The 26,234-nt window shown below is 41.7% G+C and overlaps 1 protein-coding gene across 8 annotated transcripts in view; it reads right to left on the bottom strand.

The window, feature by feature from the left end:
- EIF2AK4 (eukaryotic translation initiation factor 2 alpha kinase 4) overlaps positions 1-26,234 on the bottom strand; it is a 107,757-nt gene that overhangs the window by 67,636 nt on the left and 13,887 nt on the right. For 4 of the 8 annotated variants that reach the window (XM_055316584.1, XM_055316586.1, XM_055316588.1 and 1 more), the window contains exons 2-9: positions 25,029-25,141; positions 21,084-21,186; positions 17,895-18,047; positions 16,065-16,145; positions 14,669-14,817; positions 7,901-8,016; positions 4,059-4,216; positions 1,214-1,749 (exon numbers count right to left, since the gene is read on the bottom strand). In XM_055316584.1, the coding sequence (XP_055172559.1) occupies positions 1,214-1,749; positions 4,059-4,216; positions 7,901-8,016; positions 14,669-14,817; positions 16,065-16,145; positions 17,895-18,047; positions 21,084-21,186; positions 25,029-25,141 (1,409 nt within the window). Of the gene's footprint in view, positions 1-1,213; positions 1,750-4,058; positions 4,217-7,900; positions 8,017-14,668; positions 14,818-15,683; positions 15,786-16,064; positions 16,146-17,894; positions 18,048-21,083; positions 21,187-25,028; positions 25,142-26,234 lie in introns of those variants that run through there. The other 4 variants (XM_055316585.1, XM_055316587.1, XM_055316591.1 and 1 more) reach the window with 4 other exon arrangements.

Below are 26,234 nucleotides of genomic sequence, written 5' to 3'. Positions count from 1 at the left end.
TCAAAGCTGGCCTCTTTCCGTAACATCATGTCTGCTTCTGTTTTACAGTACACAGAAACGATCTTAAACAGAAGGGCAGCTACTTTCATCTTTGTAATAGGTAATGAGTAAGTAACAAGTAACGATACAGCTTGGGTCAAATGGCAATTGAGACAGATGGGAACAGTAGGGAGTGGATAAAAGTGAATGGCTGGGAAAAAGAGAAAAGACAGAGCGGCAGAAAGGGAAAGAAACCAGTCCAGCTCAATTTCCACAGGAAGGTTGGACCAGGGAAGTGTCTGAAAAAACCCACTCTGAAGGGATCTTATTTTTGTTTGACAGAGAAACCAAGAGAACCCAGGTCTGGCTTGGACAGAGCAGTGAGGCAGGGGCTAAGCTGCAAAGCACCGAAGGGAAGGATCCGAATAAACACATTAGGCACTAGGTGGACCTTTCAATAAATAACTCTCTCAAAGCAGCTGGACTTGGCTCTGCAGGGAAATGTATACCTGGAATTTACCAGTGTTGAAAATCCTATGGCCAGTGTGAGGAAGTCACTGCATTCTATGACCTGGCTGAATGAGACCCTGCTCATGAAGAACGGTTACGAAGAACAAGGGACAGAACTGTGATGTTCTTCACGCTGTTTTCTAGATAGGGGGCCTTGTCTTCAACCCCTTAGGAGCCAGCAGCTAAGGGATATAGTGAGCAACTTCCATGTGGAATACCTGGGCATCTGTCCCTGGAACAATCCCTGTTAACTTCCTGGATATACTAGGAACTCTTCAAAAGCAGTTTGAAAATCTTCCTAAAGCCTTAGTGAATGGAGGACAACATTCGAGGTAAGGGAATGAAAATGTTAAGCAAGAAAACAAGCTATGTGACTGGGAAAGGGGCTGGGAGAACAAAGAATGTTTACTCCGATCCTGTTCCTCACTTTTCAGCTTAAACATATCACATAGATGCTGAGCAAATTCAAGCACAATTACAAGTTCAGGACGAGGGGCGCCTGGGGGCTCAGTTGGTTAAGCGGCTGCCTTCGGCTCAGGTCAGGACCCCAGGTCAGGATCCTGAGGGCCTGGGATAGAGCCCTGTTGTGGGCTCTGCGCTCAGTGGGGAGTCTGTTTGTCCCTCTGCCCCTTCCCCTGCTCATGCCCTCCCGCCCCCAAATAAATAAAATCTTTAAAAAGGTCAGGAGTAAAGAGCAATTAGAGAGAATCTCAATGATACTCACTTCTTTAGAAAATCTTGGAAGTCAGCTGGTAAGTCACTAGGGATGGTCACAGGGTACTCTCCGCATTCTTGTCCTTGGCTGAGGAAGAGCAGCAGAAGGCCAAGACACCAAACATCCCCTTTCTTCCCCGTTTTATAAGGTAGGGCACTGTCACTAAAACTAACTCGGCTCTGCTCAAACACATCCTCCTTGCAAATGTCTGCTAGGCGCTTTGAAATGCTGTAGTCCGTAATCTTGACATTGCCCTCTGCATCCACCAAGACATTTGATGCATTCAGAACCTTGTGCACCACGTCATTGCTGTGCAAATAATCGAGGCCAGACAAGAGCTGAGCTGTGTACTTGCGGAGTTGATACACAGGGATGGGGCCTGAGTGGCTCAGATGTGCAGAGAGGGAGACCCCATTAATGTGCTCCAATAAAATGTCCACCATGATGGAGTCATCTTGCTCTTTGAGATTCATTGCAAAGTAGCGTACTACATTTGGATGGCTCAATTTTACCAGTGAGTTGAATTCCGTTTCTGCCCCTTGAATCTGGTAAGGAAAAACACCACTAAGATAATATTGTATTGATCAGCATTAACTGGTGTTTCACTTCACGAGTTAAATATTTAATAGAAAATGTACTCTCAAAGGAGAAGGGATATTTTCTGAACTGTATCCTCCCCGAAATTGTAAGGCCAACCTAACACTTTATAAAGATGAAAGCAATTTAATTCTCAACTTCTGTGATCTCAAAATCTAGTGTACCAATTGGCAAGTAACTTGTTTTTTTGAAAGTAGGCACCACAACCAGGGTGGAGAACAACATAGGGCTTGGAACTCATGACCCTGAGATCTAGACCTGAGCCGAGATCAAAAGCCAGGATGTTTAACCGACTAAGACACCCAGGTGCCCCCCAAATTAATCGTTCTTCTCTTTTATTTTTTAATTTTTAAAACTTAAAAAAAAAAGATTTTATTTATTTATTCGTGAGAGACACAGGGAGGTGGGGAGAGAGAGAGAGACAGAGAGAGAGAGAGAGAGAGAGAGAGAGGCAGAGACACAGGCAGAGGGAGAAGCAGGCTCCACGCAGGGAGCCTGACGTAGGACTCGATCCTGGGCCCCCAGGATCACACCCCAGGCTGAAGGTGGCGCTAAACCACTGAGCCACCCGGGCTGCCCTCTCTCATTTTTAAATAGGCTCCATGCCCAATGTGGAGACAAGACTCTGAGATCAAGACCGGAGTTTAGAGTCAGACACTTAACCCAGGTGCTCAGATGAATAGCTTTTAAAAGCAATTTCTTTTGCCATAAGGCCAGCAGGGGGAAAAAAAAGAGGGACAGCTGGGTGGCTCAGTGGTTGAGCATCTGCCTTTTGCTCAGGTCATGATCCTAGTCCTGGGATCGAGTCCCGCATTGGGCTCCCCACACGGAGCCTGCTTCTCCCTCTGCCTATGTCTCTGCCTCTCTCTGTGTGTCTCTCATGAATAAATAAATAAATCTTGAAAAAAAAAGAAAAAAAAGAAGAAGGCAGCCCGGGTGGCTCAGTGGTTTAATGCCGCCTTCAGCCCAGGGCATGATCCTGGAGACCCGTGATCGAGTCCCATGTCGGGCTCCCTGCGTGAAGCCTGCTTCTCCCTCTGCCTGTGTCTCTGCCTCTCTCTCTCTTTCTCTGTGTCTCTCATGAATAAATAAATAAAATCTTAAAAAAAAAAAAACTAATTTTTTTTCACAAACCTTTCCTGATTAGTGTGACTGGCTGGCTCATTCGGTGCAGTGTGCGACTCTTGATCTCAGATTGTGGGTTCAAGCCCCATGGTGGGTGTAGGGATTACTTAAAAATAATTTAAAAGTCTTAAAAAAAAAAGTCTTTAAAAAAAAAAGAAAAAGCCTTTCCTGTTCATAAAGAATCAATGTCAACCTTTTTAAATAAGTACTAACACAAAAGAAAAAACCCCACAAATTGCTCATATGGTCACTACCCCCCCCCCTTTTTAAATTTTATTTATTTATTCATGAGAGACACAGAGAGAGGCAGAGACATAGGCAGAGGAAGAAGCAGGGTCCCTGCAGGGAGCCCGATGTGGGACTTGATCCCAGGACTCCAGGATCATGCGCTGGGCCAAAGGCAGGTGCTAAGCAACTGAGCCACTGAGGGATCCTACAAAAACCGTTTCAATTTCAGTATATTTACTACCAGTTTTTCTACCAGAAATACATATTTCTAAACATAATGCTTTCCTACCATTTGTAATATCATTATTATGTAACTGTGTGACATGCAACGTTAAATATTCTCCTTAAACTCAGCATTATAAACTAATGTTAAAATTGTCCAGTCCCCTAAAATTCAGATCTGCTGCAAAGACTTTAAAAGATTGCAGAGGGACACCTGGGTGACTCAGTGGTTGAGTGTCTGCCTTCGGCCCAGGGCGTGATCCTGGAGACCCGGGATCAAGTCCCGCATCAGGCTCCCTGCATGGAGCCTGCTTCTCCCTCTGCCTGTGTCTCTGCCTCTCTCTGTGTGTCTCTCATGAATAAATAAATAAAATCTTAAAAAAAAAGATTGCAGAAAGCACAAGAATGAAGTATTATTTAGCTCCAGCTGGAGATGGTTATTAATGCCCTCAGAAAAGCAGAAAAAGAGTATAGGAAAAAGCTGTACAAGTCATAACCATGTTCTGAGTGTGGTGAAAGGGGCAACAAGGGGCTGAGAAAACTCTGGAAAAGAAGCAGGTCCCCCACCATCACCTCCAGTTAAAAGCCCAGCTCTTTTGTTTTGCTACCTCATCAAGTTGGGCATGGGGGGTAGGGGGTAGAGGGGAGAGGCCTCTGCTCAGGGGGCCCCTGGGATGCCCACCTGCTTTTTGCACTTATCAATCTTCTCCTTCTCTTGACTGGTAAGGAACGGGCCCATTTTTTTCTGCCACCGAAGGACCCACTCATGCAATGACACAAAGTTGCCAGTGGCCGTTTCCAAAGCATTATAAACTAATTTTCCAAGCTGCTCATCACTGCCTGCACATTGAAAGAAAATATGATGAAATCTCACTGGTCTACTTTCTGCTGGGGTCAAGAAAGAGGGGCTATATCTTCATTCATGCATTCAACAGTGGATACCACATGCAAACTATAAAAAATGATTTCATATAATATACGCTCTGTTATAATCAAATTTTTAATATTTCACAACATACTCTGAACGCTTAAATATTAATTTTTACAAATGGACAATAATCGACTATAAGATTTTAGCATCAGATCAGTGTTTTCCTCTACTAGCCATTATTCACAACGTGACTTTCATGACCGGTTCACTTCTGATGACCATGCCTACCCTCATGTGACTAATGACCAACTAATGTGATGAAAGGAATTTGGAAATAGGCGCAGTCCACTGAGATTACTCCACCAAGGTAGATTACTGTGCATAGGAAAAACAAGTTTTAACTATTTCGAAACTTCAATATATCAATGATCTTATAAAATGCGAGTATATGCAACAAATACAAACTGGCCACTGGTTTTGGGAGAAAGAACCAGAAATGAGTTTAAATTTGAAGCTAGAAAGACAGACATATTTATTTAATAATAGGTATATGGTTTCCACTCATATCTGGGAGAGTGAAATTTCTATAACACCAATTTTTATTAAAGACTGTGATAGAAAATTACCAAAAAATTGGAAATGAAGAAAAGTACCACCCACAATATCACCATTTTCTCTTCCACTTCCCTCTACTTTTTCTCTAATTTACCAAATCATAGCATATATAACAGCATTTCTTACCCTTGACCCCAGGACATTTTAGACTAACTCTTTTGCTGAAAAGGGGGGTCTTGTGTACTGCAAGGTGTTTAGCAGCATCCCTGGCCTCTACCCACTAGATGCCAGTAGCACCCCTACCCTAGTCTTAACCATCGAAAATAGGTCCACAAATGTCCCCCAGGGGACAAAACTACCCCCAACTGAAAACCACTTATATATAGTATTTTGTCTTTTCCCCTTAGTACATAAATGATAGTTTTCAAAAAATAAATGATAGTTTTCCATGCTACATTGTCTTCTTAATGAAAAAAACTGTTCCAAAGAAATGATGTACTTATTTTTTCCATTTAAAAATGCAAGGTAACCTGTATTTATAAGACAAAGTAGTCTTAGCAAAATTACTTTAGAGAGGGCAGACCCAGTGGCGCAGCAGTTTAGCGCCACCTGCAGCCCAGGGCGTGATCCTGGAGACCGGGGATCGAGTCCCCTGCCGGGCTCCCTGCATGGAACCTGCTTCTCCCTCTGCCTGTGTCTCTGTGTCTCTTTCTCTCTTTCTCTATTTCTCTCTCTCTCTCTCTGTGTATGTGTGTGTGTGTGTGTGTCTCATGAATAAACAAATAAAATCTTAAAAAAAAAATACCTACTTTAGAGAAGTGTGTCTGAACTAGCTCACCTAGACTTTTTAACAGAGAAGCAGTTTTTAACCTCATTAGAAATGCTGGCAACTTAAAAAAGAAAAAAAAAAGAAATGCTGGCAACTTAAGAAATTTTAATTAAAATGATCAGTTATGCTAGTTATAAACAACTCCTGACATTCTGAGCCTAAGGCAAAAAAACATATTCCTTGATGTATGAATATATTTCAACCTAAGAAGCAACCTGTGGAACGTGGGGTTTAAGCAGTACACACTGGGAGAGACATGATTTTAATATGGGATGGAATGTGATGTGATTTACATAAAGCCTAATTAAATGTGTGCGTCATACAGTACAATGTCTCGCAATATGTATCTCCTAAATTGGAACCCAGTGGGTATCGCCTAATTGCTGGCTGGAGGGGTTTTTCTGTATTGTGATTTTGTTATCACCACCCTCTTGTCACTTTTTCATGATGGGGATAATAAAAGGGACAAAAGAACACATTGCAATGAGGCTGAAGGAAGTATGTTACCAGAAGATTTCTGACTGCAACTCTATTAAGTGTTAATGATCATTTGTACAGACGGTCTCCATAGTGCTTTATCCATCAGCTTTCTCTGCTTCTAACAGCTTTAAGTGGAAAAACTAATGTTAATTAGTTCAGCTTTCATAAAACATTTCCTAAAAAATCAGGACATATTTTAAAAATCAGACCTGTTGTGAGAAAGCTAATAACTAATTTACATGACGGTTTTATTAAAAAATGTTGACTACAAATGTGTCCCCTAATGAGGGTATTAACTAAGGTAAATTGGTCTAATGTGTACCAGTGAGAATTAGAAACTAAGCGAAGGTAATAAGCATCTGGATTAATTTGCCTTCCTGGTTTCTCCATATTATTGAAAGCAGGGAGTTTTATGTTAACAGTTTGGGAGCCTGAAATGCCTCTAAGTCAAGGACAGTCTCAGGTCCAAGGTCATGAACCTGCTTAAATGGTTGCTTTGTCTGAACAGGGCACACTCTGTGTACACATGGTCTTGTACAGTTCAGGCTGCTTTCTGATAGCCAAGGTTAAGTGTTCGGTTCATAGACTATTCAGATATCTGGTTTGTTCTCCGTTTTATCTGCTGCTTGCTCCTGGTAACTCCCCTGCTAATTTGTATCTCCTTAAAGGGCATGGGAGGGATCCCTGGGTGGCGCAGTGGTTTGGCGCCTGCCTTTGGCCCAGGGCGTGATCCTGGAGACCCGGGATCGAATCCCACATCGGGCTTCCGGTGCATGGAGCCTGCTTCTCCCTCTGCCTGTGTCTCTGCCTCTCTCTGTGACTATCATAAATAAATTAAAAAAAAAAAAAAGGGCATGGGAAAAAGACACCAAAAGAAAGTAAATTCAGGGACGCCCAGGTGGCCCAGTGGTTTAGCGCCTCCCTTCGGCCCAGGCCATGACCCTGGAGACCCGGGATCGAGTCCCACACTGGGCTCCCTGGATGGAGCCCTGCTTCACCCTCTGCCTGCGTCTCTGCCTCTCTCTCTGCTGTCTCTCAGAATAAATTAATAAAGTATATATATAAAAAAAAGAAAGTAAATTAATATAGATAATTTGGCTGTTAACTTTGGTAAGAATATTCATGCGATTGAAAATTAAATTGTCAAAATCACTACATGCAAGTGACCCCTACACCAAGTAGTGGCTGTATCTGAATGGCTGATAAAAGATATACACTTATGCAAAAAAGTAAATAATGAAAACTTGACTTTAACATAAACAATCCAAATCACAAATTGCTAAACCAGCTTTATTCTAAATAGCCCTTAGTAGACAAAATTGCTAAGTAAGACAGATGGAAAATAAATAAGCTGGTTTTCCTGGCCAGCAATGCCAAGCAGGAAAATGCTATTAAGATGGGTATCAACTTTAGAAAATTACACTTGGTCATTTTATTACACATATTTTATCAGCAATTGATGCACATGATGCAAAATTCTAGCGATTCTTATTTTTGACCATTTTGGTTTCAAAAAGCTTGACGAATTATAATAATGACAAATGTTAAATGATCTTTAAGCTAACAATACTTCCAAGAGCTTAGGTTTTAATTTCCATTTTACGGAAGGGGAAACCTAAGCACTTTCTCTTTCTGGTCATTAGCTAACAGGAACTAGAATGACTCACTGAGTTGATAGTCTTCCCTGGACCACACTGCTTCAGACAATGCAGTGTCCGTTCCACCCCATCCTTCCATGATTAACTTTTGTCGCTAGAATAATTTAAATCAATTTAGCGAATTTACTCACCAATGCACCTCCCTTTGTAAACCATGAGCTGATCAGGGCTACCCATAGAGAAATACAGGACTTCACAAGAGCCAGAAGAATCTTCACTACTACACAGAGAATACTGACGTTCTCGCCTTCAAAACAAATTTAGACAATGATTTTTTTTTTTTAACTTAAGATTAACAGGAAATTCTTGCCCCTCTGTTTTCTCCAGTTTACTACCCCATTCACTGTCTAATATCTATCTCCACTAGGAACTGAGTTCAAGTGCTAATGGGATCAGTAGCACCCCATTCTATTGAGGTCCTCTCCATATGAACTCTACAGATCCCTAAATCTACGTCTGTGCTGTCCAACAGGGTAGCCACTAGCCACATATGGCTATTTAGATTTAATCAAAATGAAATTAAAAATTCAGTTCTGAGCAGCCTGGGTGGCTCAGTGGTTTAGTGCCACCTTTAGCCCAGGGCATGATCCTGGAGACCCGGGATAGAGTCCCACATCGGGCTCCCTGCATGGAGCCTGCTTCTCCCTCTGCCTGTGTCTCTGCCTCTCTCTCTCTCTCTCTCTCTGTCTCATGAATACATAAATAAAATCTTAAAAAAAAAAAATTCAGCTCTTTGGGGCACCTGGGTGGCTCAGTGGTTGTCTGCCTTTGGCTCAGGTCCTGGGATCGAGTCCCATATCAGGCTCCCCACGGCCTATATCACAGGCTGCTTCTCCCTTTGCCTGTGTCTCTGCCTCTCTCTGTGTGTCTCTTGTGAATAAATAAATAAAATCTTAAAAAAAAAAATCACCTCTTTAACAGCAGTAGCCAAATTTCAGTACTCAAAAGCCACAAGTAACTAGGTGGCTACCCTGCTGGACAGGACTGATAGGGAAACATTTCCATCATCACAGACGTTCTACAGCAGTGATTTAGCTGGGTCCCACAGCACTCCCATATCTCTGGATCCCCATGCACCTGCACGTCTGGAGAAAGCTACAAATGGGGATGTGGAGCACTACAAATGCCTAGTCTTCAGCTGAGCCCCAAACATTGCATGTTCCCATTCGTTGTCTTGTGTTTGGTAGATATGCTCTGCTAATCTCCTTTATGACTTCTCCCCAACGCTCAGAACCTACCCTGTCCTCCCCTCTTCCTCATATTCTGCTTTTTGTCTGAGTTAGAAGCAAGATCTGGGAAGCTAGATAATGCAAAAATAATCAGGGAATTATAAATATAATTATAATATAAATGAATAAATTGGCAGAGGTTACAGGGAAGAGGGATACGGAGAAAGCTGACAGTCAGGCCTGGACACCTGTACAAAAGGTTTTGATGAGCCACAGGGGCTGATCTCTGGAAAGCAGCCTCACTAAGCATGATCTTGCCTCCTACTTTCGCTCAGAACATGAAGCACTGGACAGTGAAGCCCACACTTTCTACGGTTCTGCCTGTAACATTTCTTGACATCTGTACCATTCTTTCTTTTGCCCAGACTGAAGGAGGATGGCAATCCAGTCCACTGTTCCATTCCCAACAGTCTCCTCTGAGATCTTGGTATATGAGCTAGTCCCCGTCTCCTGTACATTCAGTCTGACCCTCCACTGGTTCCAGCCCCTCAGAACTATGGCTCTCTCCCAGGTGCACACTCTCCTTCCTCAATCTTGTGCTCCCACCTCCTCTTGCTTTTCATTTTCAAACTTCTATACTTGCTTGTCTCCACCTCTGTGCCTTCTCTTTACTCTTCATGCCACTGCAATATCAGTAAAACCACCATCACCAACCTATCCACTCTCAATCTGGTTTTTCCCCTTGGTTCTTTTCTTTTGGTTGGTGGCACTGTCATCCATTCTGTCTCTAGTCAGAAACACACAAGCCTCCCTGAGCAACTAGATCTCCTATGTGTAGTTAACCCCCCAAGCACCACCCTCTCCTCTCCAATTCCCCCTGCCCCATTTGGGTCATTGCCAACTTTCTCCTGGACATGTGTGATACTCCATTATTAACTGGTCTCTCCACCCCCAGACCTAAGCGTCTTCCCCTCCCCCAAGCCTCTCCCACACTGCTGACAAGAACCATTATGATTTGACTGTCTCATACCACACATGTCTACATATTTGAAACACCAGGGAAGGACTAATATAATGTAGTTCTGTTTAAATTTCTACTAGTAAAGTTTTTTGTTGGGCAGCCCAGGTGGCTCAGTGGTTTAGTGCCGCCTTCAGCCCAGGGTGTGATCCTGGGGCCCCGGGATCAAGTCCCATATCGGGCTCCCTGCATGGAGCCTGCTTCTCCCTCTGCCTGTGTCTCTGCCTCTCTCTCTCTGTCTCTTGTGAATAAATAAATAAAATCTTTTAAAAAATAAAATAAAATAAAAAATAAAGTTTTTTGTGAAACCAAAGGCACCCTGAAACTTACGGAGAAAAACATAAAAGCAAAGGTTAAAATGATATGGTAGGCTTATTATTAACATTATTTATAATATAAATTATCCATCTCTACATCCATTCTGCTCCTTTCAAAAGATGGTGCTAATAGATATTTTAGCTTATGTCATCTTTATGTTATTTATAGTGTGTCACTGCTTGGTTTACAGGGGTTTTAGGGATGCCTAGGTGGCTCAATGGTTGAGCGTCTGTTTTCGGCTCAGGGCGTGATCCCAGAGTCCTGGGATCGAATTCTGAATTGGGCTTCCTGTGGGGAGCCTGCTTTTCCCTCTGCCTAGGTCTCTGCCTCTGTCTCATGAATAAATAAAATCTTTAAAAAAAGAAAGTGTTTTAGAATATTAATCACTTTATCATGACTGTTAAGTACAAACACAATGAGAATGTTAAGAGTTTTAGTGTGAGGGATGCCTGGGTGGCTCAGCGGTTAGGCATCTGCCTTTGGCTCAGAGCATGATCCTAGAGTCCTGGGATCGAGTCCCACATCAGGCTCCCTGCATGGAGCCTGCTTCTCCCTCTGCCTGTGTCTCTGCCTCTCTCTGTGTGTCTCTCATGAATAAATAAATAAAATCTTTAAAAAAAAAGTTTTAGAGGGAAAAGATGAATCATTAGGAGTGAAATAAATGAAATATTGAGACTTTTAAAAGTTTAAGTGTCAAGAAAAAAACAAAAGTGGTACAAATAGAATAGAATGTATAACAGTGGTAATCATTCTGAAGGATAAAAAGCAAATCTCATAAAGTCTGAGAAGGAATAGAGGCAAAAGCCAGTGCCACTGATGTTTCCTATTTTCACCCAAGAGATGTATATATATTGGGTGCTCATATTGTCTATTTTAGACTCATCCAAAATTGAGTTTAGAACAACCTTTAGGAACCTAATTCATTTATGAGTAAAACAGCTTCTGAACTGCATCAGAAATAACCATCCCTGAGACACCTGGGTGGCTCAGTCAGTTAAGCACTGGACTTTGATTTTGGCTCAGTTCATGATCTCAGGGTTGTGAGATCAAGCCCCACGTTGGGCTCCACTGGGCTCTGCACTGGGTGTGGCGCCTGCTTAAGATTCTCTCTCTTGGGGCAGCCTGGGTGGCTCAGCGGTTTAGCGCAACCCTCAGCCTAGGGCTTGATCCTGGAGATCTAGGATCAAGTCCCAAGTCGGGCTCCCTGCATGAAGCCTGCTTCTCCCTCTGCCTGTGTCTCTGCCTCTCACTCTCTCTCTCTCTCTCTCTGTCTCTCATGAATAAATAAAATCTTTAAAAATAAAAAATAGATTCTCTCTCTCCTTCTCCCTCTGCCCCTTCCCCCACTCCAGCTCCAAAAAAGGAAAAAAAGAAAAAAAATAAATAGCTATCCCAATGCAAACAAATGGAATTTAGAAGCAGTAACTAACAGTGGTCTCATCATCAAGGGTCTATTTGAGATTACAGAATGTTCACAGGGGATTGCAATATTATTAGGAATATCACCCATGCAATCAGTTTTTCCACGTAGCTGTGTTGTGCAAAGATAAAGGATGTTTTAAACAAAACTGCCAAATATTTTTTTTAATTAAGTCAGGTCTTTTTTTTTTAATTTTTATTTATTTATGATAGTCAGAGAGAGAGAGAGAGAGAGAGAGAGAGAGAGAGAGCAGAGACATAGGCTGAGGGAGAAGCAGCTCATGCACCGGGAGCCCGACATGGGATTCGATCCCGGGTCTCCAGGATCGCGCCCTGGGCCAAAGGCAGGCGCCAAACCGCTGAGCCACCCAAGGATCCCAAAACTGCCAAATATTATTAACTACATCTTCTAAGGGACAGAGAATTAGAGATAATTCAATTTTAGAAAACTAGGTGCCTAGGAGCTTGATGCCTGAAAACAAGAAAAGGTGAATTTTTTTAAAAGATTTTATTTATTTTAGAGAGAGAGAGAAAGAGAGAGTGCAAGCATGGGGAGAGCAGAAGGAGATGATCTCCAACAGACTCCACATTAAGTACAGGACCCAATGTGCGGCTCAATCTCAAGAACCTGAGATCACTACCTGAGCCGAAACCCAGAGTTAGAAGCTTAACCAACCGTGCCACCCAGGTGCCCCGAAAAGGTGGTTGTTTTTAAAAGCCAAGTAGCAAGAAGAGAGGTGGCAATCTGTCAAAGGGGGACTTAAGAATTGGGCTCTCATCCAAAAGACTGTTCTGCCAACATGACTGATAGGGTAGTTGGTTGGACCAGGATATGAAAAAGGAGAATCTCACCTGAAACATGGAAGATATCCTCAACTTCCTGCCTAATTCATCAAGATGCCACAGAAAACTAGCTCTTCATCCCTTAGTTTCAAACTCAGGGCAGTATTGAGGACAGAAAGTAAGAATTCTCGACACTGCTTAAGTTGAGGTGAACTAGTCTATGCCTCCAAGGAACCACATAGAGAAACAGTGATCAATGGAGAATCACAAGTTTGGAAATATTTATCCAGGATTCACTCCTTTTGGGCAGCCCTGATGGCTCAGTGGTTTAGCGCCACCTTCAGCCCAGGGCCTGATCCTGGAGACTTGGGATGGAGCCCCACGTCGGGCTCCCTGCATGGAGCCTGCTTCTCCCTCTGCTTGTGTCTCTGCCCCCCTCTCTCTCTGTGTCTCTCATGAATAAATAAAATCTTTAAAAAAAGAAAAAAGAAAAGGATTCGCTCCTTTCCTACCCACGTCCTTTATACACTTCAGTGGTTCCCTAGCTTTTTGGGGAGAGTGCAGGGAATCCCATGTCTTATACCTTTCGGAATCTGTTCTCTCTATAAGGTTGAACAGCCAGCAGTTACATTAACTGGTTTGAGGATCAGGAAAACAAGCTAGGGGACACTTGGGTGGCTCACTGATTGAGCGTCTGCCTTTGGCTCAGGGCATGATCCTGGAGTCCCAGGATCGAGACCCGCATCAGGCTTCCTGCATGGAGCCTGCTTCTCCCTCTAGCTATGTCTCTGCCTCTCTCTCTCTCTCTCTCTGTGTGTGTGTGTGTGTCTCTCACGAATAAATAAATAAAATCCTAAAAAAATAAATAAGCTATAAAAAAGGGGGGGGGGAACAAGCTAGGAGACGAGTTGATGTTGTTTGATGGTGGAAACAGGTAATACATCCTAGACTCTAAGCTACACATTAGTAAGCTGCAAAAAAGGTGGCTGCGAATCTGTGGGAAATGATTCTCTTCCATGAACTCCTTACAGAGACTTTTCCTCCCCCTTTGGCTTCTCCTAAAAAGTCTGAAGTACCCAGTTATGAGGTGTAACACCCCTGGAAAGAAGACAGGGATTGGGGAGGACTGTGTCTGTACTTCACAAAAGGCAATTTGACACTGAATTATATACTTGAAAATGTTTAGTTTTATGTTATTTGATTTTCTTTTTTTTTTTTTTTTTTTTTTTTTTTTTTAAATTTTTATTTATTTATGACAGTCACAGAGAGAGAGAGGCGCAGAGACACAGGCAGAGGGAGAAGCAGGCTCCACGCACCGGGAGCCCGACGTGGGACTCGATCCCGGGCCTCCAGGATCACGCCCCGGGCCAAAGGCAGGCGCCAAACCGCTGCGCCACCCAGGGATCCCGTTATTTGATTTTCTTTAAAAAGTCATTCCTTCAAGGGGGGAAAAGGACAACTTGAAAGACACAAAAAATGAAGTTCTTCCACAAAAGCAATGACTCATCGGAGAAAAGCTGGGCTAAAAGGCCTGGGCCTTGGGGCACCTGGCAGGCTCAGTTGGTGGAGCATGAAATTCTTGATCTTGGGGTTGTGAGCTAGGGCCCCACAGTGGATACAAAGATTGCTTAAAAATAAAATCTTTAAAAAAGAAAAGGCCAGGCCCTTGAGTATCAAGGTTTTAAGTTCTACTAGAATAGTGACTGGTTTTCTGTTCTTTTGTTTTAAATAACAGAAACCTTTTGTTAAATAAAGCTTTACTGGTTTCTTATAACCCACAGAAAAAGAAAATTAGAGTTGTCCCGGTTAAAGAGGCTGCAGACTGGGACGCCTGGGTGGTTCAGCGGTTGAGCATCTGCTTTCGGCTCTGGGTGTGATCCCGGATCTGTGATCGAGTCCCACATTGGGTTCCCTGTGAAGACCCTGCTTCTCCCTCTGCCTAAGTCTTTGCCCCTCTCTCTGTGTCTCTCATGAATAAATAAAATCTTAAAAAAAAAAAAACTTAAAATTTAAAAAAAGGATACTCAGATTGAGTTAGAACAAATGAAAATCTTCTTTTACACTATTAAGATTTATAGCCTTTGAAAAAGTTACTAAAACTATTACTTGAAAATTCCATCACATGTTGCTACAAGTTGTTTTATTTTTTCTACAATCTTCATCTTTCCTAATCAGAAATCCCACAGACTTACCTAGACCTTCCAGAGGAGTTGGTCCGATGTTTACCATTTCCTACAAAGTCAGGAGAGCCTCCATGCAGAATGGCAGATATTCTGTGTCCTCCTGCGTCTTTCCTAGAGTTTTGATCTTGGTTTGACAAACTAGCAATTTCCAAACGCTCCTAGAAAAAAGAAAAGTAAAATCGACTTTAGATACAAGTCATAAATAGGAGACAATCATGGTACATAGTCATTAGTTCAGTAGACAGTGCAAATTTTATTTAAGCTGAATGCTTTCAAGTGTAAGAATATTAAGTTGAACTTAACTTTTAAAAATTCAATGTCCAGAGTGTATTGGTTCAAGAACTGAAGACCAGGTTATAATATCACCAGAATGTGAATTTTCTAAGTGAAAATGCTTAGAATCTTACAAGATGGGTGAAAAGTTGAGAGAAGAGCAAGAGAGGGAGAAGACAAGGAAGAGGCATGCAAAGAGAGAATAAAGTGGCTGGTGGGCAGGTGGGATCAGAGGAAGACAGGGCTGATGGAAACAGACCTATCACCTTACATTTATGTATGGCTCTGTACTTTCAGAAAGGGCAGGACATTTATCTGTGGGAATAACTACATGAGAAGGAAGGGAGGAGTCATCGGTCTCATGTTAAGGGATGAGGAAAATGAGTCACATTTAGTGTCACCTGTCAAGGTCAAAGAGCTGGCAGTAAAAACACCAAAGCTTTAAAGCCAGGTGCTGCTTACTTGGACATCACAATGTACACCCACCCATTACCCCTTAGAGTTAAATGCCATAATTCTACAAAAGAGTATAATTTTCTCTAGAGTTCTCCAAACATGTGTAACTGTTATGTTGACCGTGTTGAACTCAAGAAAAATATAGGAAAAAGGACTTCATCCTTTTCTACCACTGCTTTTTAAATCTGCCTTGTTGGATCCTTCTTTTCCATTACTGAATACAATCTCCAGTGGATCAGTATGATTTCCATTCACTCTTCAGTTGAACAAATAGTTGTATTTTCCAAGTACATACTAAGAATTCCAGTCTGGGTTAATTATCAAAGCTTCAATCTTTGCTCTCCCTTGACTCATTTTTTTTGATAAACTACTGTCATTCCATCAGTCCGCGTCATCTTCAAATAACATACAACTCTAAATCTTGCTTCCATTTTGGGCAATCTGGAATACACAATGAGTGATATTTGGGGGATTTTTTTTTTTTTAGTGCTTCATTTCCAGCTTTACTACTGATAGTAACACTGATATTTGGGGGATTTTTTTTTTTTTTAGTGCTTCATTTCCAGCTTTACTACTGATAGTAACACAGGAGAGGAAAACATTATCAATGGAAATAGAAACATTTTATGTTTCACAAAACGTAGACTATTTTAGTGTGGTACAATTGATAGTATACCTGCTTAGCCATTTCTTTTCTTTTTCTCTCTTCTTTTATCTCTTCTTTCCTTCTTTGAATCTCATGAAGGATTTCACGTTGCTGAAATGAATGATAGTGCATCAAATACCATTCTCTGAAACCCAGACAACATATAAATTCCACAATCACAAAACTCTTTTGCATTTCTTTTTAAGATTTTATTTAAGGGAGAGAGAGAAAGAGCACGAGCAGGGGGGAGGAGCAGAGGGAGAGAATGACAAATACACTCCATCACCAGGGTATGACCTGAGCCAAAATCAAGTGAATGACCTGAGCCAAAATCAAGAGTCAGACACCCAACTCACTGAGACACCCAGGCGTCCCCCCAAAACATCTTTTGCATTTCTATGATTCAAGCCCTCCTTCCTAAAAGGCCTGAATACACAGAACCTTATAACAAGCTGTCGTTATGTCGGTTTCATCCATTCTTATACAACTGTTGCTTCCTTTTAGTAAGGTTTCAGGACTGTATGGGGAGGGGTGCTGACTTCCCACTCTTCATGAGAAACATTCACTACAGCACCACCATGGGTCTCCCTGTTATCCCCACCTTGTCCTAGCCCCTCGTCTTTAATATCTGCCTATCTGTAGAGAACATGTACTAGTGTCTGCTCTCTGCTAGAGCGTGGGACCAACTTGGTGCAAGCAGGCTGAGCTGTCCCTGGTGCCTGGACCTGGGGTGGCAGTGGCTCAGGAACCATCCCTGCACGCCACGGACTTTTTGCTATTTTCTCTACTTTTCTCAACATTAAATTTTCTAATTTCCATCCATTTGACTCACGTAACTATTGTTCAAGTGGGACTGAATTTAGGTTGGGAAAAATAGTATGTTGTTTTTTTTTAATGAGTCCCCTAAAATTCCAGGTTGTAGATATATAAACCATTAAGAGACTCACCAAAAACTGCATTAGCAATAATACAAAATGAAAAAAATACTCAAAACTTGAAGGTAAACAGTATACCAAAACAAGATTGATAGCTAAATAATCACTAATAAAAATGTGCCTTCCTAGAAACAATGAAAATATGGAACTTTAAACCCTACAGAATAACAAGGCTACACAATTAAATAGGAGATGAGAGTAACAAATGAATGGCAGCCACAAAGAGGTGATAACATGAGCACGAGATGAACAAAATGAAGGGGGAGAAAAAGCAGAACCAAGAGCAAGAACCTAAGAAAAGCATAGTAACAAAACCCTGGAAATAACTGCAAGAACAGTAACATCTGGGACGCCTGGGTGGCTCAGCGGTTGAGTGTCTGCCCTTGGCTCAGGGCGTGATCCTGGGGTCTCGGAATCGAGTCCCACATTGGGCTCCCTGCATAGAGCCTGCTTCTCCCTCTGCCTGTGTCTCTGCCTCTTTCTCTCTCTCTGTTCTTCATGAATAAATAAAATCTTTAAAATTAATTAATTAATTTAAAAAAAAAGAGGGAAGAAAATAGCCTGTAAAGCTCAGTGAATTGTTGCACAGCTTTACAAGCTCAGAAAGACCACAAAAAGTTTGGTTAAATGAACTTTTTTCTTTTCTTTTCTTTTCTTTAAAGATCAGGACTAGACTGAGGGTTCTAGAAGCAGCTAGATATTTGTTGGGGAGGAAACCACTTGTCACATTTCTGTTTCTCTTTGGGCTCCTCTCATACACATCTCCAGTTCTTTTTTTTTTTTTTTTCTTTCACATCTCCAGTTCTTGAAGCAAATGCTGAGCAAAGCCTAAACAAAGATGAGCATGTAGGCAGAGATGGGAGTAAACACTGATAGCAACTCCCGGTCGCCTGGGCCCGGTTACCAGTAGTGACAAGGCTCTCACCTCCTGCTCTACCTTCTGCTTGGCCTCCAACAGCCTCCGCTGCTCCTCCTGAGCCCGCCTTTCCAGCATTTCCTCATGGAAAGACTTGGGAGGGGGCTTGTTATGCTCGCTGAGAAATGATTGCACATGGTCGGCCAGTTCAAATATCATCACCTTAACGCATAGAGAAAAATCAACCACAAACGGTCAAATAATGGGAAGATAGAACCCAAGCATGCAGGCAATCAGGGGCCCACTTAAAACGATGATGGTCACTTTGATATGACACGTTCTAAATTAGGTGTATGATGCAATCACAGCAGGAAAAAGCTTTTCCAGGCTCACCTCATTGTGCTGCTATCAAGACAAATCACTATCTAGATAAAAAGCTTCACTTCTCTTTTACAGTCCTATTCAACTTTATTGGCATTTTCTGTATAATAAATCTGATAAAATTTTTCTGTACAAATAAATCTGATAAAATATTTAACAATGCATAAAAATAAAGTACTTTCCCAGCTAGAGAACCTGTCTACAGAACAATAGCAGAAGGATCACTGCCAGCATGAGGGCTTTCATCCGTCTATACAACATGCTAAAAACATTCTTTGGGGTATGGAGGCAAATACTTAAAACGCCACATCATCTCCCTGCTAGTAACCGGCCAGTGGGAGGCTGATCAATACTAAGAAAGCATTCCATTTCCACTTAGGGAAGCATTCATGGATACTACCAGAAGAAAAAATATCCCCCTCTCAGACATTGTTTATGTGAACATAGGAGCCACTTTCTCATACCTCCAGGAGTCATGAATCATATCTGGGCTGGTAAAATCATAAAACCAGGGTTTCTGGGACCCTACACTGATTCACTGTCCCAACCCCAAAGAGGTCAAGAGTGTCAAGCTTTTTCTGCAGATGATGACCACCACTCTGACATTTCTTTTTCCTCAATTACAGTAGAGCAGTTTAAAAAGTCTTCTTTCTTAAGGGACTTAAAAGAGGGTGAAAACTAGTAATAAAAGTCACTGTACACAATATAAAGTTAGTTCACATGGTGTTCATTCACCTTTCTCTCAAGGAGTAAATGCCAGGACACCAGTTATTACTGGGGGAAGTATTTTTTTTTTTTTTTTATAACAGAGGCTGTGGCATTCACTGGATATACTTCACTTTACAGTTGACAAATACTAATCTAGAGTCTAAGAGGCATATTCTTCGAAGAAAAGCTCTTTTAGGGACGCCTGGGTGGCTCACCCTGAGCGCCTGCCTTCAGCTCAGGACGTAATCCTGGAGCCCTGGGGTCAAGTCCCACATCGGGCTCCTTGCATGGAGCCTGTTTCTCCCTTTGCCTGTGTCTCTGTCTCTCTCTCTCTGTCTTATGAATAAATAAATAAAGTGTTAAAAAAAAAAAAAAGAAACGAAAAGAAAAGCTCTTTTAAGAAAAGCTGGGGAAAGTAGGCAGTTTCTATTGTATCAAAGAGAAACCACTTGTACACCAGAAAGGGGCAGGAGCCAAGCAGTGGAGAGTTTTTCTTTTGCCAATCAATTTAAATTACTAGCATTTTCTGAACAAAGACTAGATGAAAATAAGAACTACTGTCCAAACTGGCTCTCATTCCTCTCTCCCTATATGTCTATACAGCTGTTTGTCCTGCTCCTCTCAGTGCTCTACTCAAATGTGACTTCATCAGAAGCTTCTCCAGACCTATTTATTTATAACAGACATTCCACTATCACCTCACAATACATATCTGTATTAGCCAGCGTTTTCCAAAGAAGCAGAACTAATAGGATCGGGTGTGTGTGTGTGTATGTGTGTGTGTACAGCAAGAGACTGATTTTAAGAAATTGACTTATGCAATTATTATATTATTAATATTATTATTATTAATTATTATAGAGGCTGAAAAGTCCAAAATCTGTGGGGTAGCAACAGACAGGAGACCCAGCAGGTATGGTCTGACCTGCTTCCAGAAAAGCCAATCTTTTTCAGTTAAAGCCCTCAAGCAATTGGATGAGGCCCACCCATATTACGGAGGGTAATTTACTTAACTCAAAGTCTACTGATTAAAATGTTAACCTCGGGCAGCCCTGGTGGCACAGCGGTTTAGTGCCGCCTGCAGCCTAGGGCACGATCCTGGAGACCCTGGATCGAGTCCCACGTCAGGCTCTCTGCATGGAGTCTGCTTCTGCCTCTCTCTCTCTCTCTCTCTGTGTCTCTATGAATAAATAATCTTTTAAATAAATAAAATGTTAACCTCAAAAAAAATTTTCAAATAAATAAATGTTAACCTCATCTAAAAAATACCTTCAGAGAAACATCTAGAACAATGTTTGTCCAAATATCTGGGTACCGTGGTCTAGCGAGGTTGACACATAAAATCAACCATCACAACACCTATTAGAACACAGCTGAAATAAAAAAGTAATAACACCAAACGCTGGCAAGGATGCGGAGAACCCGCATCACTCACATATTGCTGGTGGGAATGTAAGGTGGTACAGCCAATCTGGAAAACTCTGACAGCTGCTTACAAAATTGAAATGCAGCTTTCATATATCGACACTTGCACTCCTGGGCATTTAACCCAGAAAAAGGAAAATTTATGCTCACATAAAAACCTATAGATAAATGTTTACAACAACTTTTTTCTTCTTTTTTTTTTAAGAGAGAATGCGAGGGGAGCATTCTCAGTGGCTCAGTGGTTGAGCATCTGCCTTCAGCTCAGGTTGTGATCCTGGAGTTCTGTGATCGAGTCCCACATCGGGCTCCCCACAGGGAAACTATTTCTCTCACTGCCAATGTCTCTGCCTTTCCCTCTGCATCTCTCATGAATAAATAAATAATCTTTAAAAAAAAAAATCAGGTTTGGATGTCCAGTCCAAAGTGTGCCAACATACGGCCAGGTTCACCTGCTCTTTTTTTTTTAAGATTTTTATTTAATGGACTCACATGGCCTCTTCTCAGAAAAATTCTGAAGAACCAAGGTACCATCCATAGATACTCTACAATGCATCATTCATAAAAACTGTACATCAACAATGTTCTCCTTTGTACATATCAATAGGAAACAAACCATTCTAGTCAAAATTGGGTTTGAGCTGCCACAGAAAAGCCTCCACGCCTAAAAAAAGCAGAAAGGCAAACACTGGTGACTGGGATGAGATTTCTACCATCCTCTTACAACTCCAGTTGAATGTATCTTACCTCTCCACAATGTTTTTTGGCCACTTTCTCTAGGTGGGATTTTAATAAATGAACACTTTCATTTGATAGACCTTTGGCATTCTTTAACTCTATTTCAGGGACTCTGGAAAAGAAAGAGAAAAAAAGAGTTACTCCAAAAAGTATGACCTCTTTGCATTAATATTTGCTAGATCCAAGCAATGAGCACAGGGGTTTCATATAGGCCACTATGCCCCCAACAAAATCTTCCTTCATCTCAAAGGACTGCAACTGTATGCCAGCAACTCTGTGGACACAGTGCTAGATGTGGGAGTCACCTGTGGCCCATAGGGGAGAATTACCAGACTTACTGGGCTGATCCCAGCTTGCCCCACAACATCAATTAACCCAGCTCTTACAGTCCAAGTACCCAGGGCTTACTTGTGTGCTCCAGCATAAAGCAAGACAAGTACAACCAGGCCTGGTGAAGCCTCAGATGGGGCACCAGGGTAGCTCAGTCAGTAGAGCATGTGACTCTTCTTCTCAGGGTTGTGGGTTCCAACCCCATTCCGGGTGTAGAGATTACTTAAAAAATAAAACCTTAGGGCACCTGCGTGGCTCATTGGTTGAGTGTCTGCCTTCGGCTCAGGTTGTGATCCCAAGGTCCTGGGATGGAGTCCTACATCGGGCTCCCTGCATGGAGCCTGCTTCTCCCTCTGCCTGTGTCTCTGCCTTTGGGTCTCTCATGAATAAATAAATAAAATCTTAAAAAATAAAATAAAATATTAAAGAAAAGAAAAACAATGAAGTCTCGGTGATCCATCAAGCATTCCTACCATGTGCCGTGTCACATCACTCCTTCTGATGTCAATGAGGTGGAAATGCTTGCTCATTTACTCATATCTGAATCTACCTGGGTGTGCTCTGCACACTCTTTGCTATTACAAAGATGCGGAGCACGCTCCTCTTCTCCCTGCCCAGCATGACAGATACTCAACACTCTATTCAAGGTACACAGCCACTCCTCAGGTTCCCCTTGATTCCCAATCAACAGATATCCAGTAACAATTCATCAAATAGGCTTCATTTAATTTTACCGAAGAGATGAGGACTCTACTTCCTACCAAGCATTTCTGAGTAACTGATGGTATTTTTAACTTCAAAAAGGCTTCATGATTCTCATCTCTACATTCTTTCAATGCTTTGGTGTGGTAGATTGCTGCTATCATATCTACTTGGATAGATGGAAATCTGACAGAAAGAAATTTATATATATGAGAAAAATAACAGAAATGCCATACAGGCCTGAGTCTGTGTATGGTCCATCTAACCCAGGACTCTCAGAGGCATTAAGGACTATTTTGCAGAAAAAGAAAGTTTTCCTGTACCATGTCATCTCAAAGAATAAGAATGCTCCCCCAAGTCAAGCTTACGTAATTTATCTTTAATTTAGTAGTCATTATATAGCAAGATTAACAGAATGATGAAAAATCCACCTATAACAAATACTAATTAAACTAAAAACTGTTCAGCTTTCTCTATATGCCATTGTCACAAAATTTATAATTTTATATGCTGATATTATAATGTCTACTTTGTAGCTTTTTACAACAATTTCCATGTTTTTTTTTTTAATCATCCTATAATATTTTTATCAGTTGGACACATCAGGGTTTATCAGAATGGTCCTCCAGCAAAGTGGTTTCCAACCAGGGATGACTGTGCCCCCAGGGGTTACCTGTCAACGTGGAGGGCAGAGAAACTCCACCCCTCTTACCACATTCTTTCCCTTCACAGCTCTTTATTTGGCTGGTCCTTTATTTACCTTTATAGTAAGCTGGTAATTTTAAGTAAAGTGCCTTCCTGAGTTCTAGAAGCTATTTTAACACACGATCAAACCTGAGGAGGGGGTTGCAGGAGCCCACATATTCTTGGCCAAAAATAGGTGATCAAAAATAGTGGTATGTGCAACTGGCATTTGAAATTTTGTGGAAATGAGCCCTTAACCCAGGAGATCTGCAGTAACTATGGCTAGTTTGTGTCAAAACTTGACTGAATTGCTAGACCTCCAGCTGTCAGGATAGATACCATCTATTTGGTGTCGGGGGAAAAATAAAACCTAAAGAGGTGCTGCCTTATTTTTCTTCCATAAATTTAATTACCCTTTAACCAATTCATTAATTAAATACTCAATACCTACTACATCTATTCTAAACACAGTGTTAGAGGCAAAGGAGGGTCACTAAATTCAAGAAACTCATCTTAAGGGGCACCTGGAGATGGGTTAGTCAGTTAAGCATCTGCCTTTGGCTCAGGTCATGATCCCAGAGTCCTGGGATCGAGCCCCCACATCTCACTGGGCTCCTTGTCCAGCGGAGAGTCTGATTCTCACTCTGCCCTTCACCCAACTTGTGCTCTCTCTCAAATAAATATATATAATTTTTTTTAATTAAAAAAAAAAAAGAAACTCATCTTGCCAATCTGTATTTTCATCTTCTTTATCAGCTGTTAGGATAACAAATTCCAGGACAGCCCAGGTGGCTCAGTGGTTTAGCGCCGCCTTCAGCCCAGGGTGTGATCCTGGAGACCTGGGATCCAGTCCCATGTCAGGCTCCCTGCATGGAGCCTGCTTCTCCCTCTGCTTGTGTCTCTGCCTCTTTCTCTCTCTCTCTCTCTCTGTGTCTCATGAATAAATAAATAAATAAATAATATTTTTAAAAAAAAAGGATAACAAATTCCATAGATTTCCCACCCACTCTATAAGGCACAGCTTCCTTTTATTTGCCACTTTTCTTTGCTGGTTCCCTGCACAATTAGCTCAAATGACAAAGTATCATTCAAGCCCATCTGCCTTTCCACGTGGAATGTCTGAGGAAAGATTACATGGGATATACATATACTTCAAAAAGACAATACTTGAAAAAAGAAAAAAGATACAATACTTGAGCAGTCCCGGTGGCTTAGAGGTTTAGCGCCACCATCAGCCCGGGGTGTGATCCTGGAGACCTGGGATCGAGTCCCACATCAGGCTCTTTGCATGGAGCCTGCTTCTCCCTCTGCCTGTGTTCTCTGCCTCTATCTCTTTGTGTGTGTGTCTCTCATGAATAAATAAAATCTTAAAAATTAAAAAAAAAAAGACAATACTTGACTACTGAATGCCAATGCTTTTGTTCTCCCAGTGGTTCTTATCCAGAGGCAGTACACTTTAAGGGGGAATGTGAAAATATGTGGGGTTTTATGGTTGTTTCAGATTGGAGAGCACTCCTAACATCACTGGCTAGGGCTAGGGATGCCACACACCATGCATCATGGGCCAGTCCTGCACATGGAGACCCATCAGCAGTGCCCCTGGTAATAGTGTAACTCAAATCTCCTTTTTCCTCTAGGAAATAAAACTCCCATTAGCACCAAAAAGCTACTTTGAGTCTTAATGCCAACCGTAGCTTAAAACTAAGTATACAAGGGGACCTGGGTGGCTCAGTTGATTAAGTCTTGATCTCAGTTCAAGTCTTGATCTCAGCGTTGTGAGATTGAGCCCCAAGTCAGGCTCTATACTGGGTGGGAAGTCTCCTTAAGGATTCTCTCCTTCTGCCCCTCCCACCCCCTAGAAAAAATAGTAAGACACAACTAAGAATACAAAGACTCTACTAGTCCTCATGCCTTTATCCTTTTCTTCTAAGACTGTTCCTCTTCCCAATTTAGGAGGAATTAAACATAAATTAGCACAGTAGAGAACGCAAACAATTAGTCATGGAGTAAATATCAGTATCTGAAGTGACTATTTTATAACTATAAGCAGACTTAACATGAGACAGATTCATGAAAATGCCTACTCTGATGTAGTTTCAATGAAATACAGGTTATAGGAAATGAAATTTTAAGTGGAATGGAGGCAGGAAAGAGAAAATATCATTAATGTCAATCTGTTTCTATATTGTCAAAACAGAGAAGTGCTATCACATGGGAGGTATTTATAAATGTACTCACACATCTGGGTAGGTTGGTGGGCATTTAACCCTCAAATCCACTTGCACGTATACTTCTTCACCAGTTAGGCCCTGGGGGTACAGAACTAAGTTGATTTCAGGGGGCTCGTTGACCTAAAAGAATAGAAGAAAATCTTTTTCCTTTTCTTGGCTGAAGAGCCAATTATTAGTAATTAGTATAAAGAGCAGGGACTCCTGGGTGGCTCAGCAGTTGAGCGTCCATCTGCCTTTGGCTCAAGGCGGGATCCTGGAGTCCCAGGATCAAGTCCCGCATTGGGCTTCCTGCAGGGAGCCTGCTTCTCCCTCTGCCTGTGTCTCTGCCTCTCTCTTTCTCTCTGTGTCTCTCATGAATGAATGAATGAATGAATGAATAAATAAATAAATAAATAAATAAATAAAATAAACAGCACCTTAACTTGAATGTTCTACTTTTTAAATATTATGTGTAATTTCATTTTTATACAGGTATTTGGTCTTCTCCTAAAGCACAGTTTAAAAACAAAACCTGCACCACAGAGACTGCATTTTCTTTTTCAAAGTTATCTAAGGAGTAAAGCAACGCCTTCCATGGGCTTCTATTCATTCACACATTACAGAGTACAAATCACATGATTATGCATGGGTACCCTTCTAGAGGCTAGGAGTACAGGGGTCAATTTGGACAGACATGGGCCCAACGAGCCAATACGCATGAGAAGAAAAGTGAATATTCTCCATAATGAGTGCTGTAAAAAAAAAAAAAATCAGGCAGAGTAATGGGATAGAGCATTGAGGGAGATTTTCAGACAGGTAGGTCAGGGGCCTTTTAAGCAAGGGAAACTTCAGTTGAAATTTGAATGCTGAGACAATGACAAGTGAAAGGCTTAACATGGAAATCTAATGCCTCTTCTAAATATGAATATGCTCTCACTCAACTGCTTTTCACCAAACATCTAAATACCCCATTTATTGTTCTTCAATTTATCAAATATGCTTTTTCCAAAAGGGGCTTGAGGCAGTTTATATTACAATCTATATTATACATCATGAGAGAAGAGAGGCTGAGAGAAGAGGTATTTACTCTCATGGTCCAGGCATTTTACCAGCTCTGCAAGGGTGGGTACTGTGGCTATTTTACAGATAAAGTAGCTCAAGCTCAGAAAGTTTCAGTTTCTGGGCATCTGGGTGGCTCAGTCAGTTAAGTGTCTGCCTTCGGTTCTGGTCATGA

Source organism: Nyctereutes procyonoides, unplaced genomic scaffold (genome assembly GCF_905146905.1).
Source record: "Nyctereutes procyonoides isolate TBG_1078 unplaced genomic scaffold, NYPRO_anot_genome, whole genome shotgun sequence".
Taxonomy (NCBI): Eukaryota; Metazoa; Chordata; class Mammalia; order Carnivora; family Canidae; genus Nyctereutes; species Nyctereutes procyonoides.
This window is presented reverse-complemented; position numbering and strand designations above follow the sequence as displayed.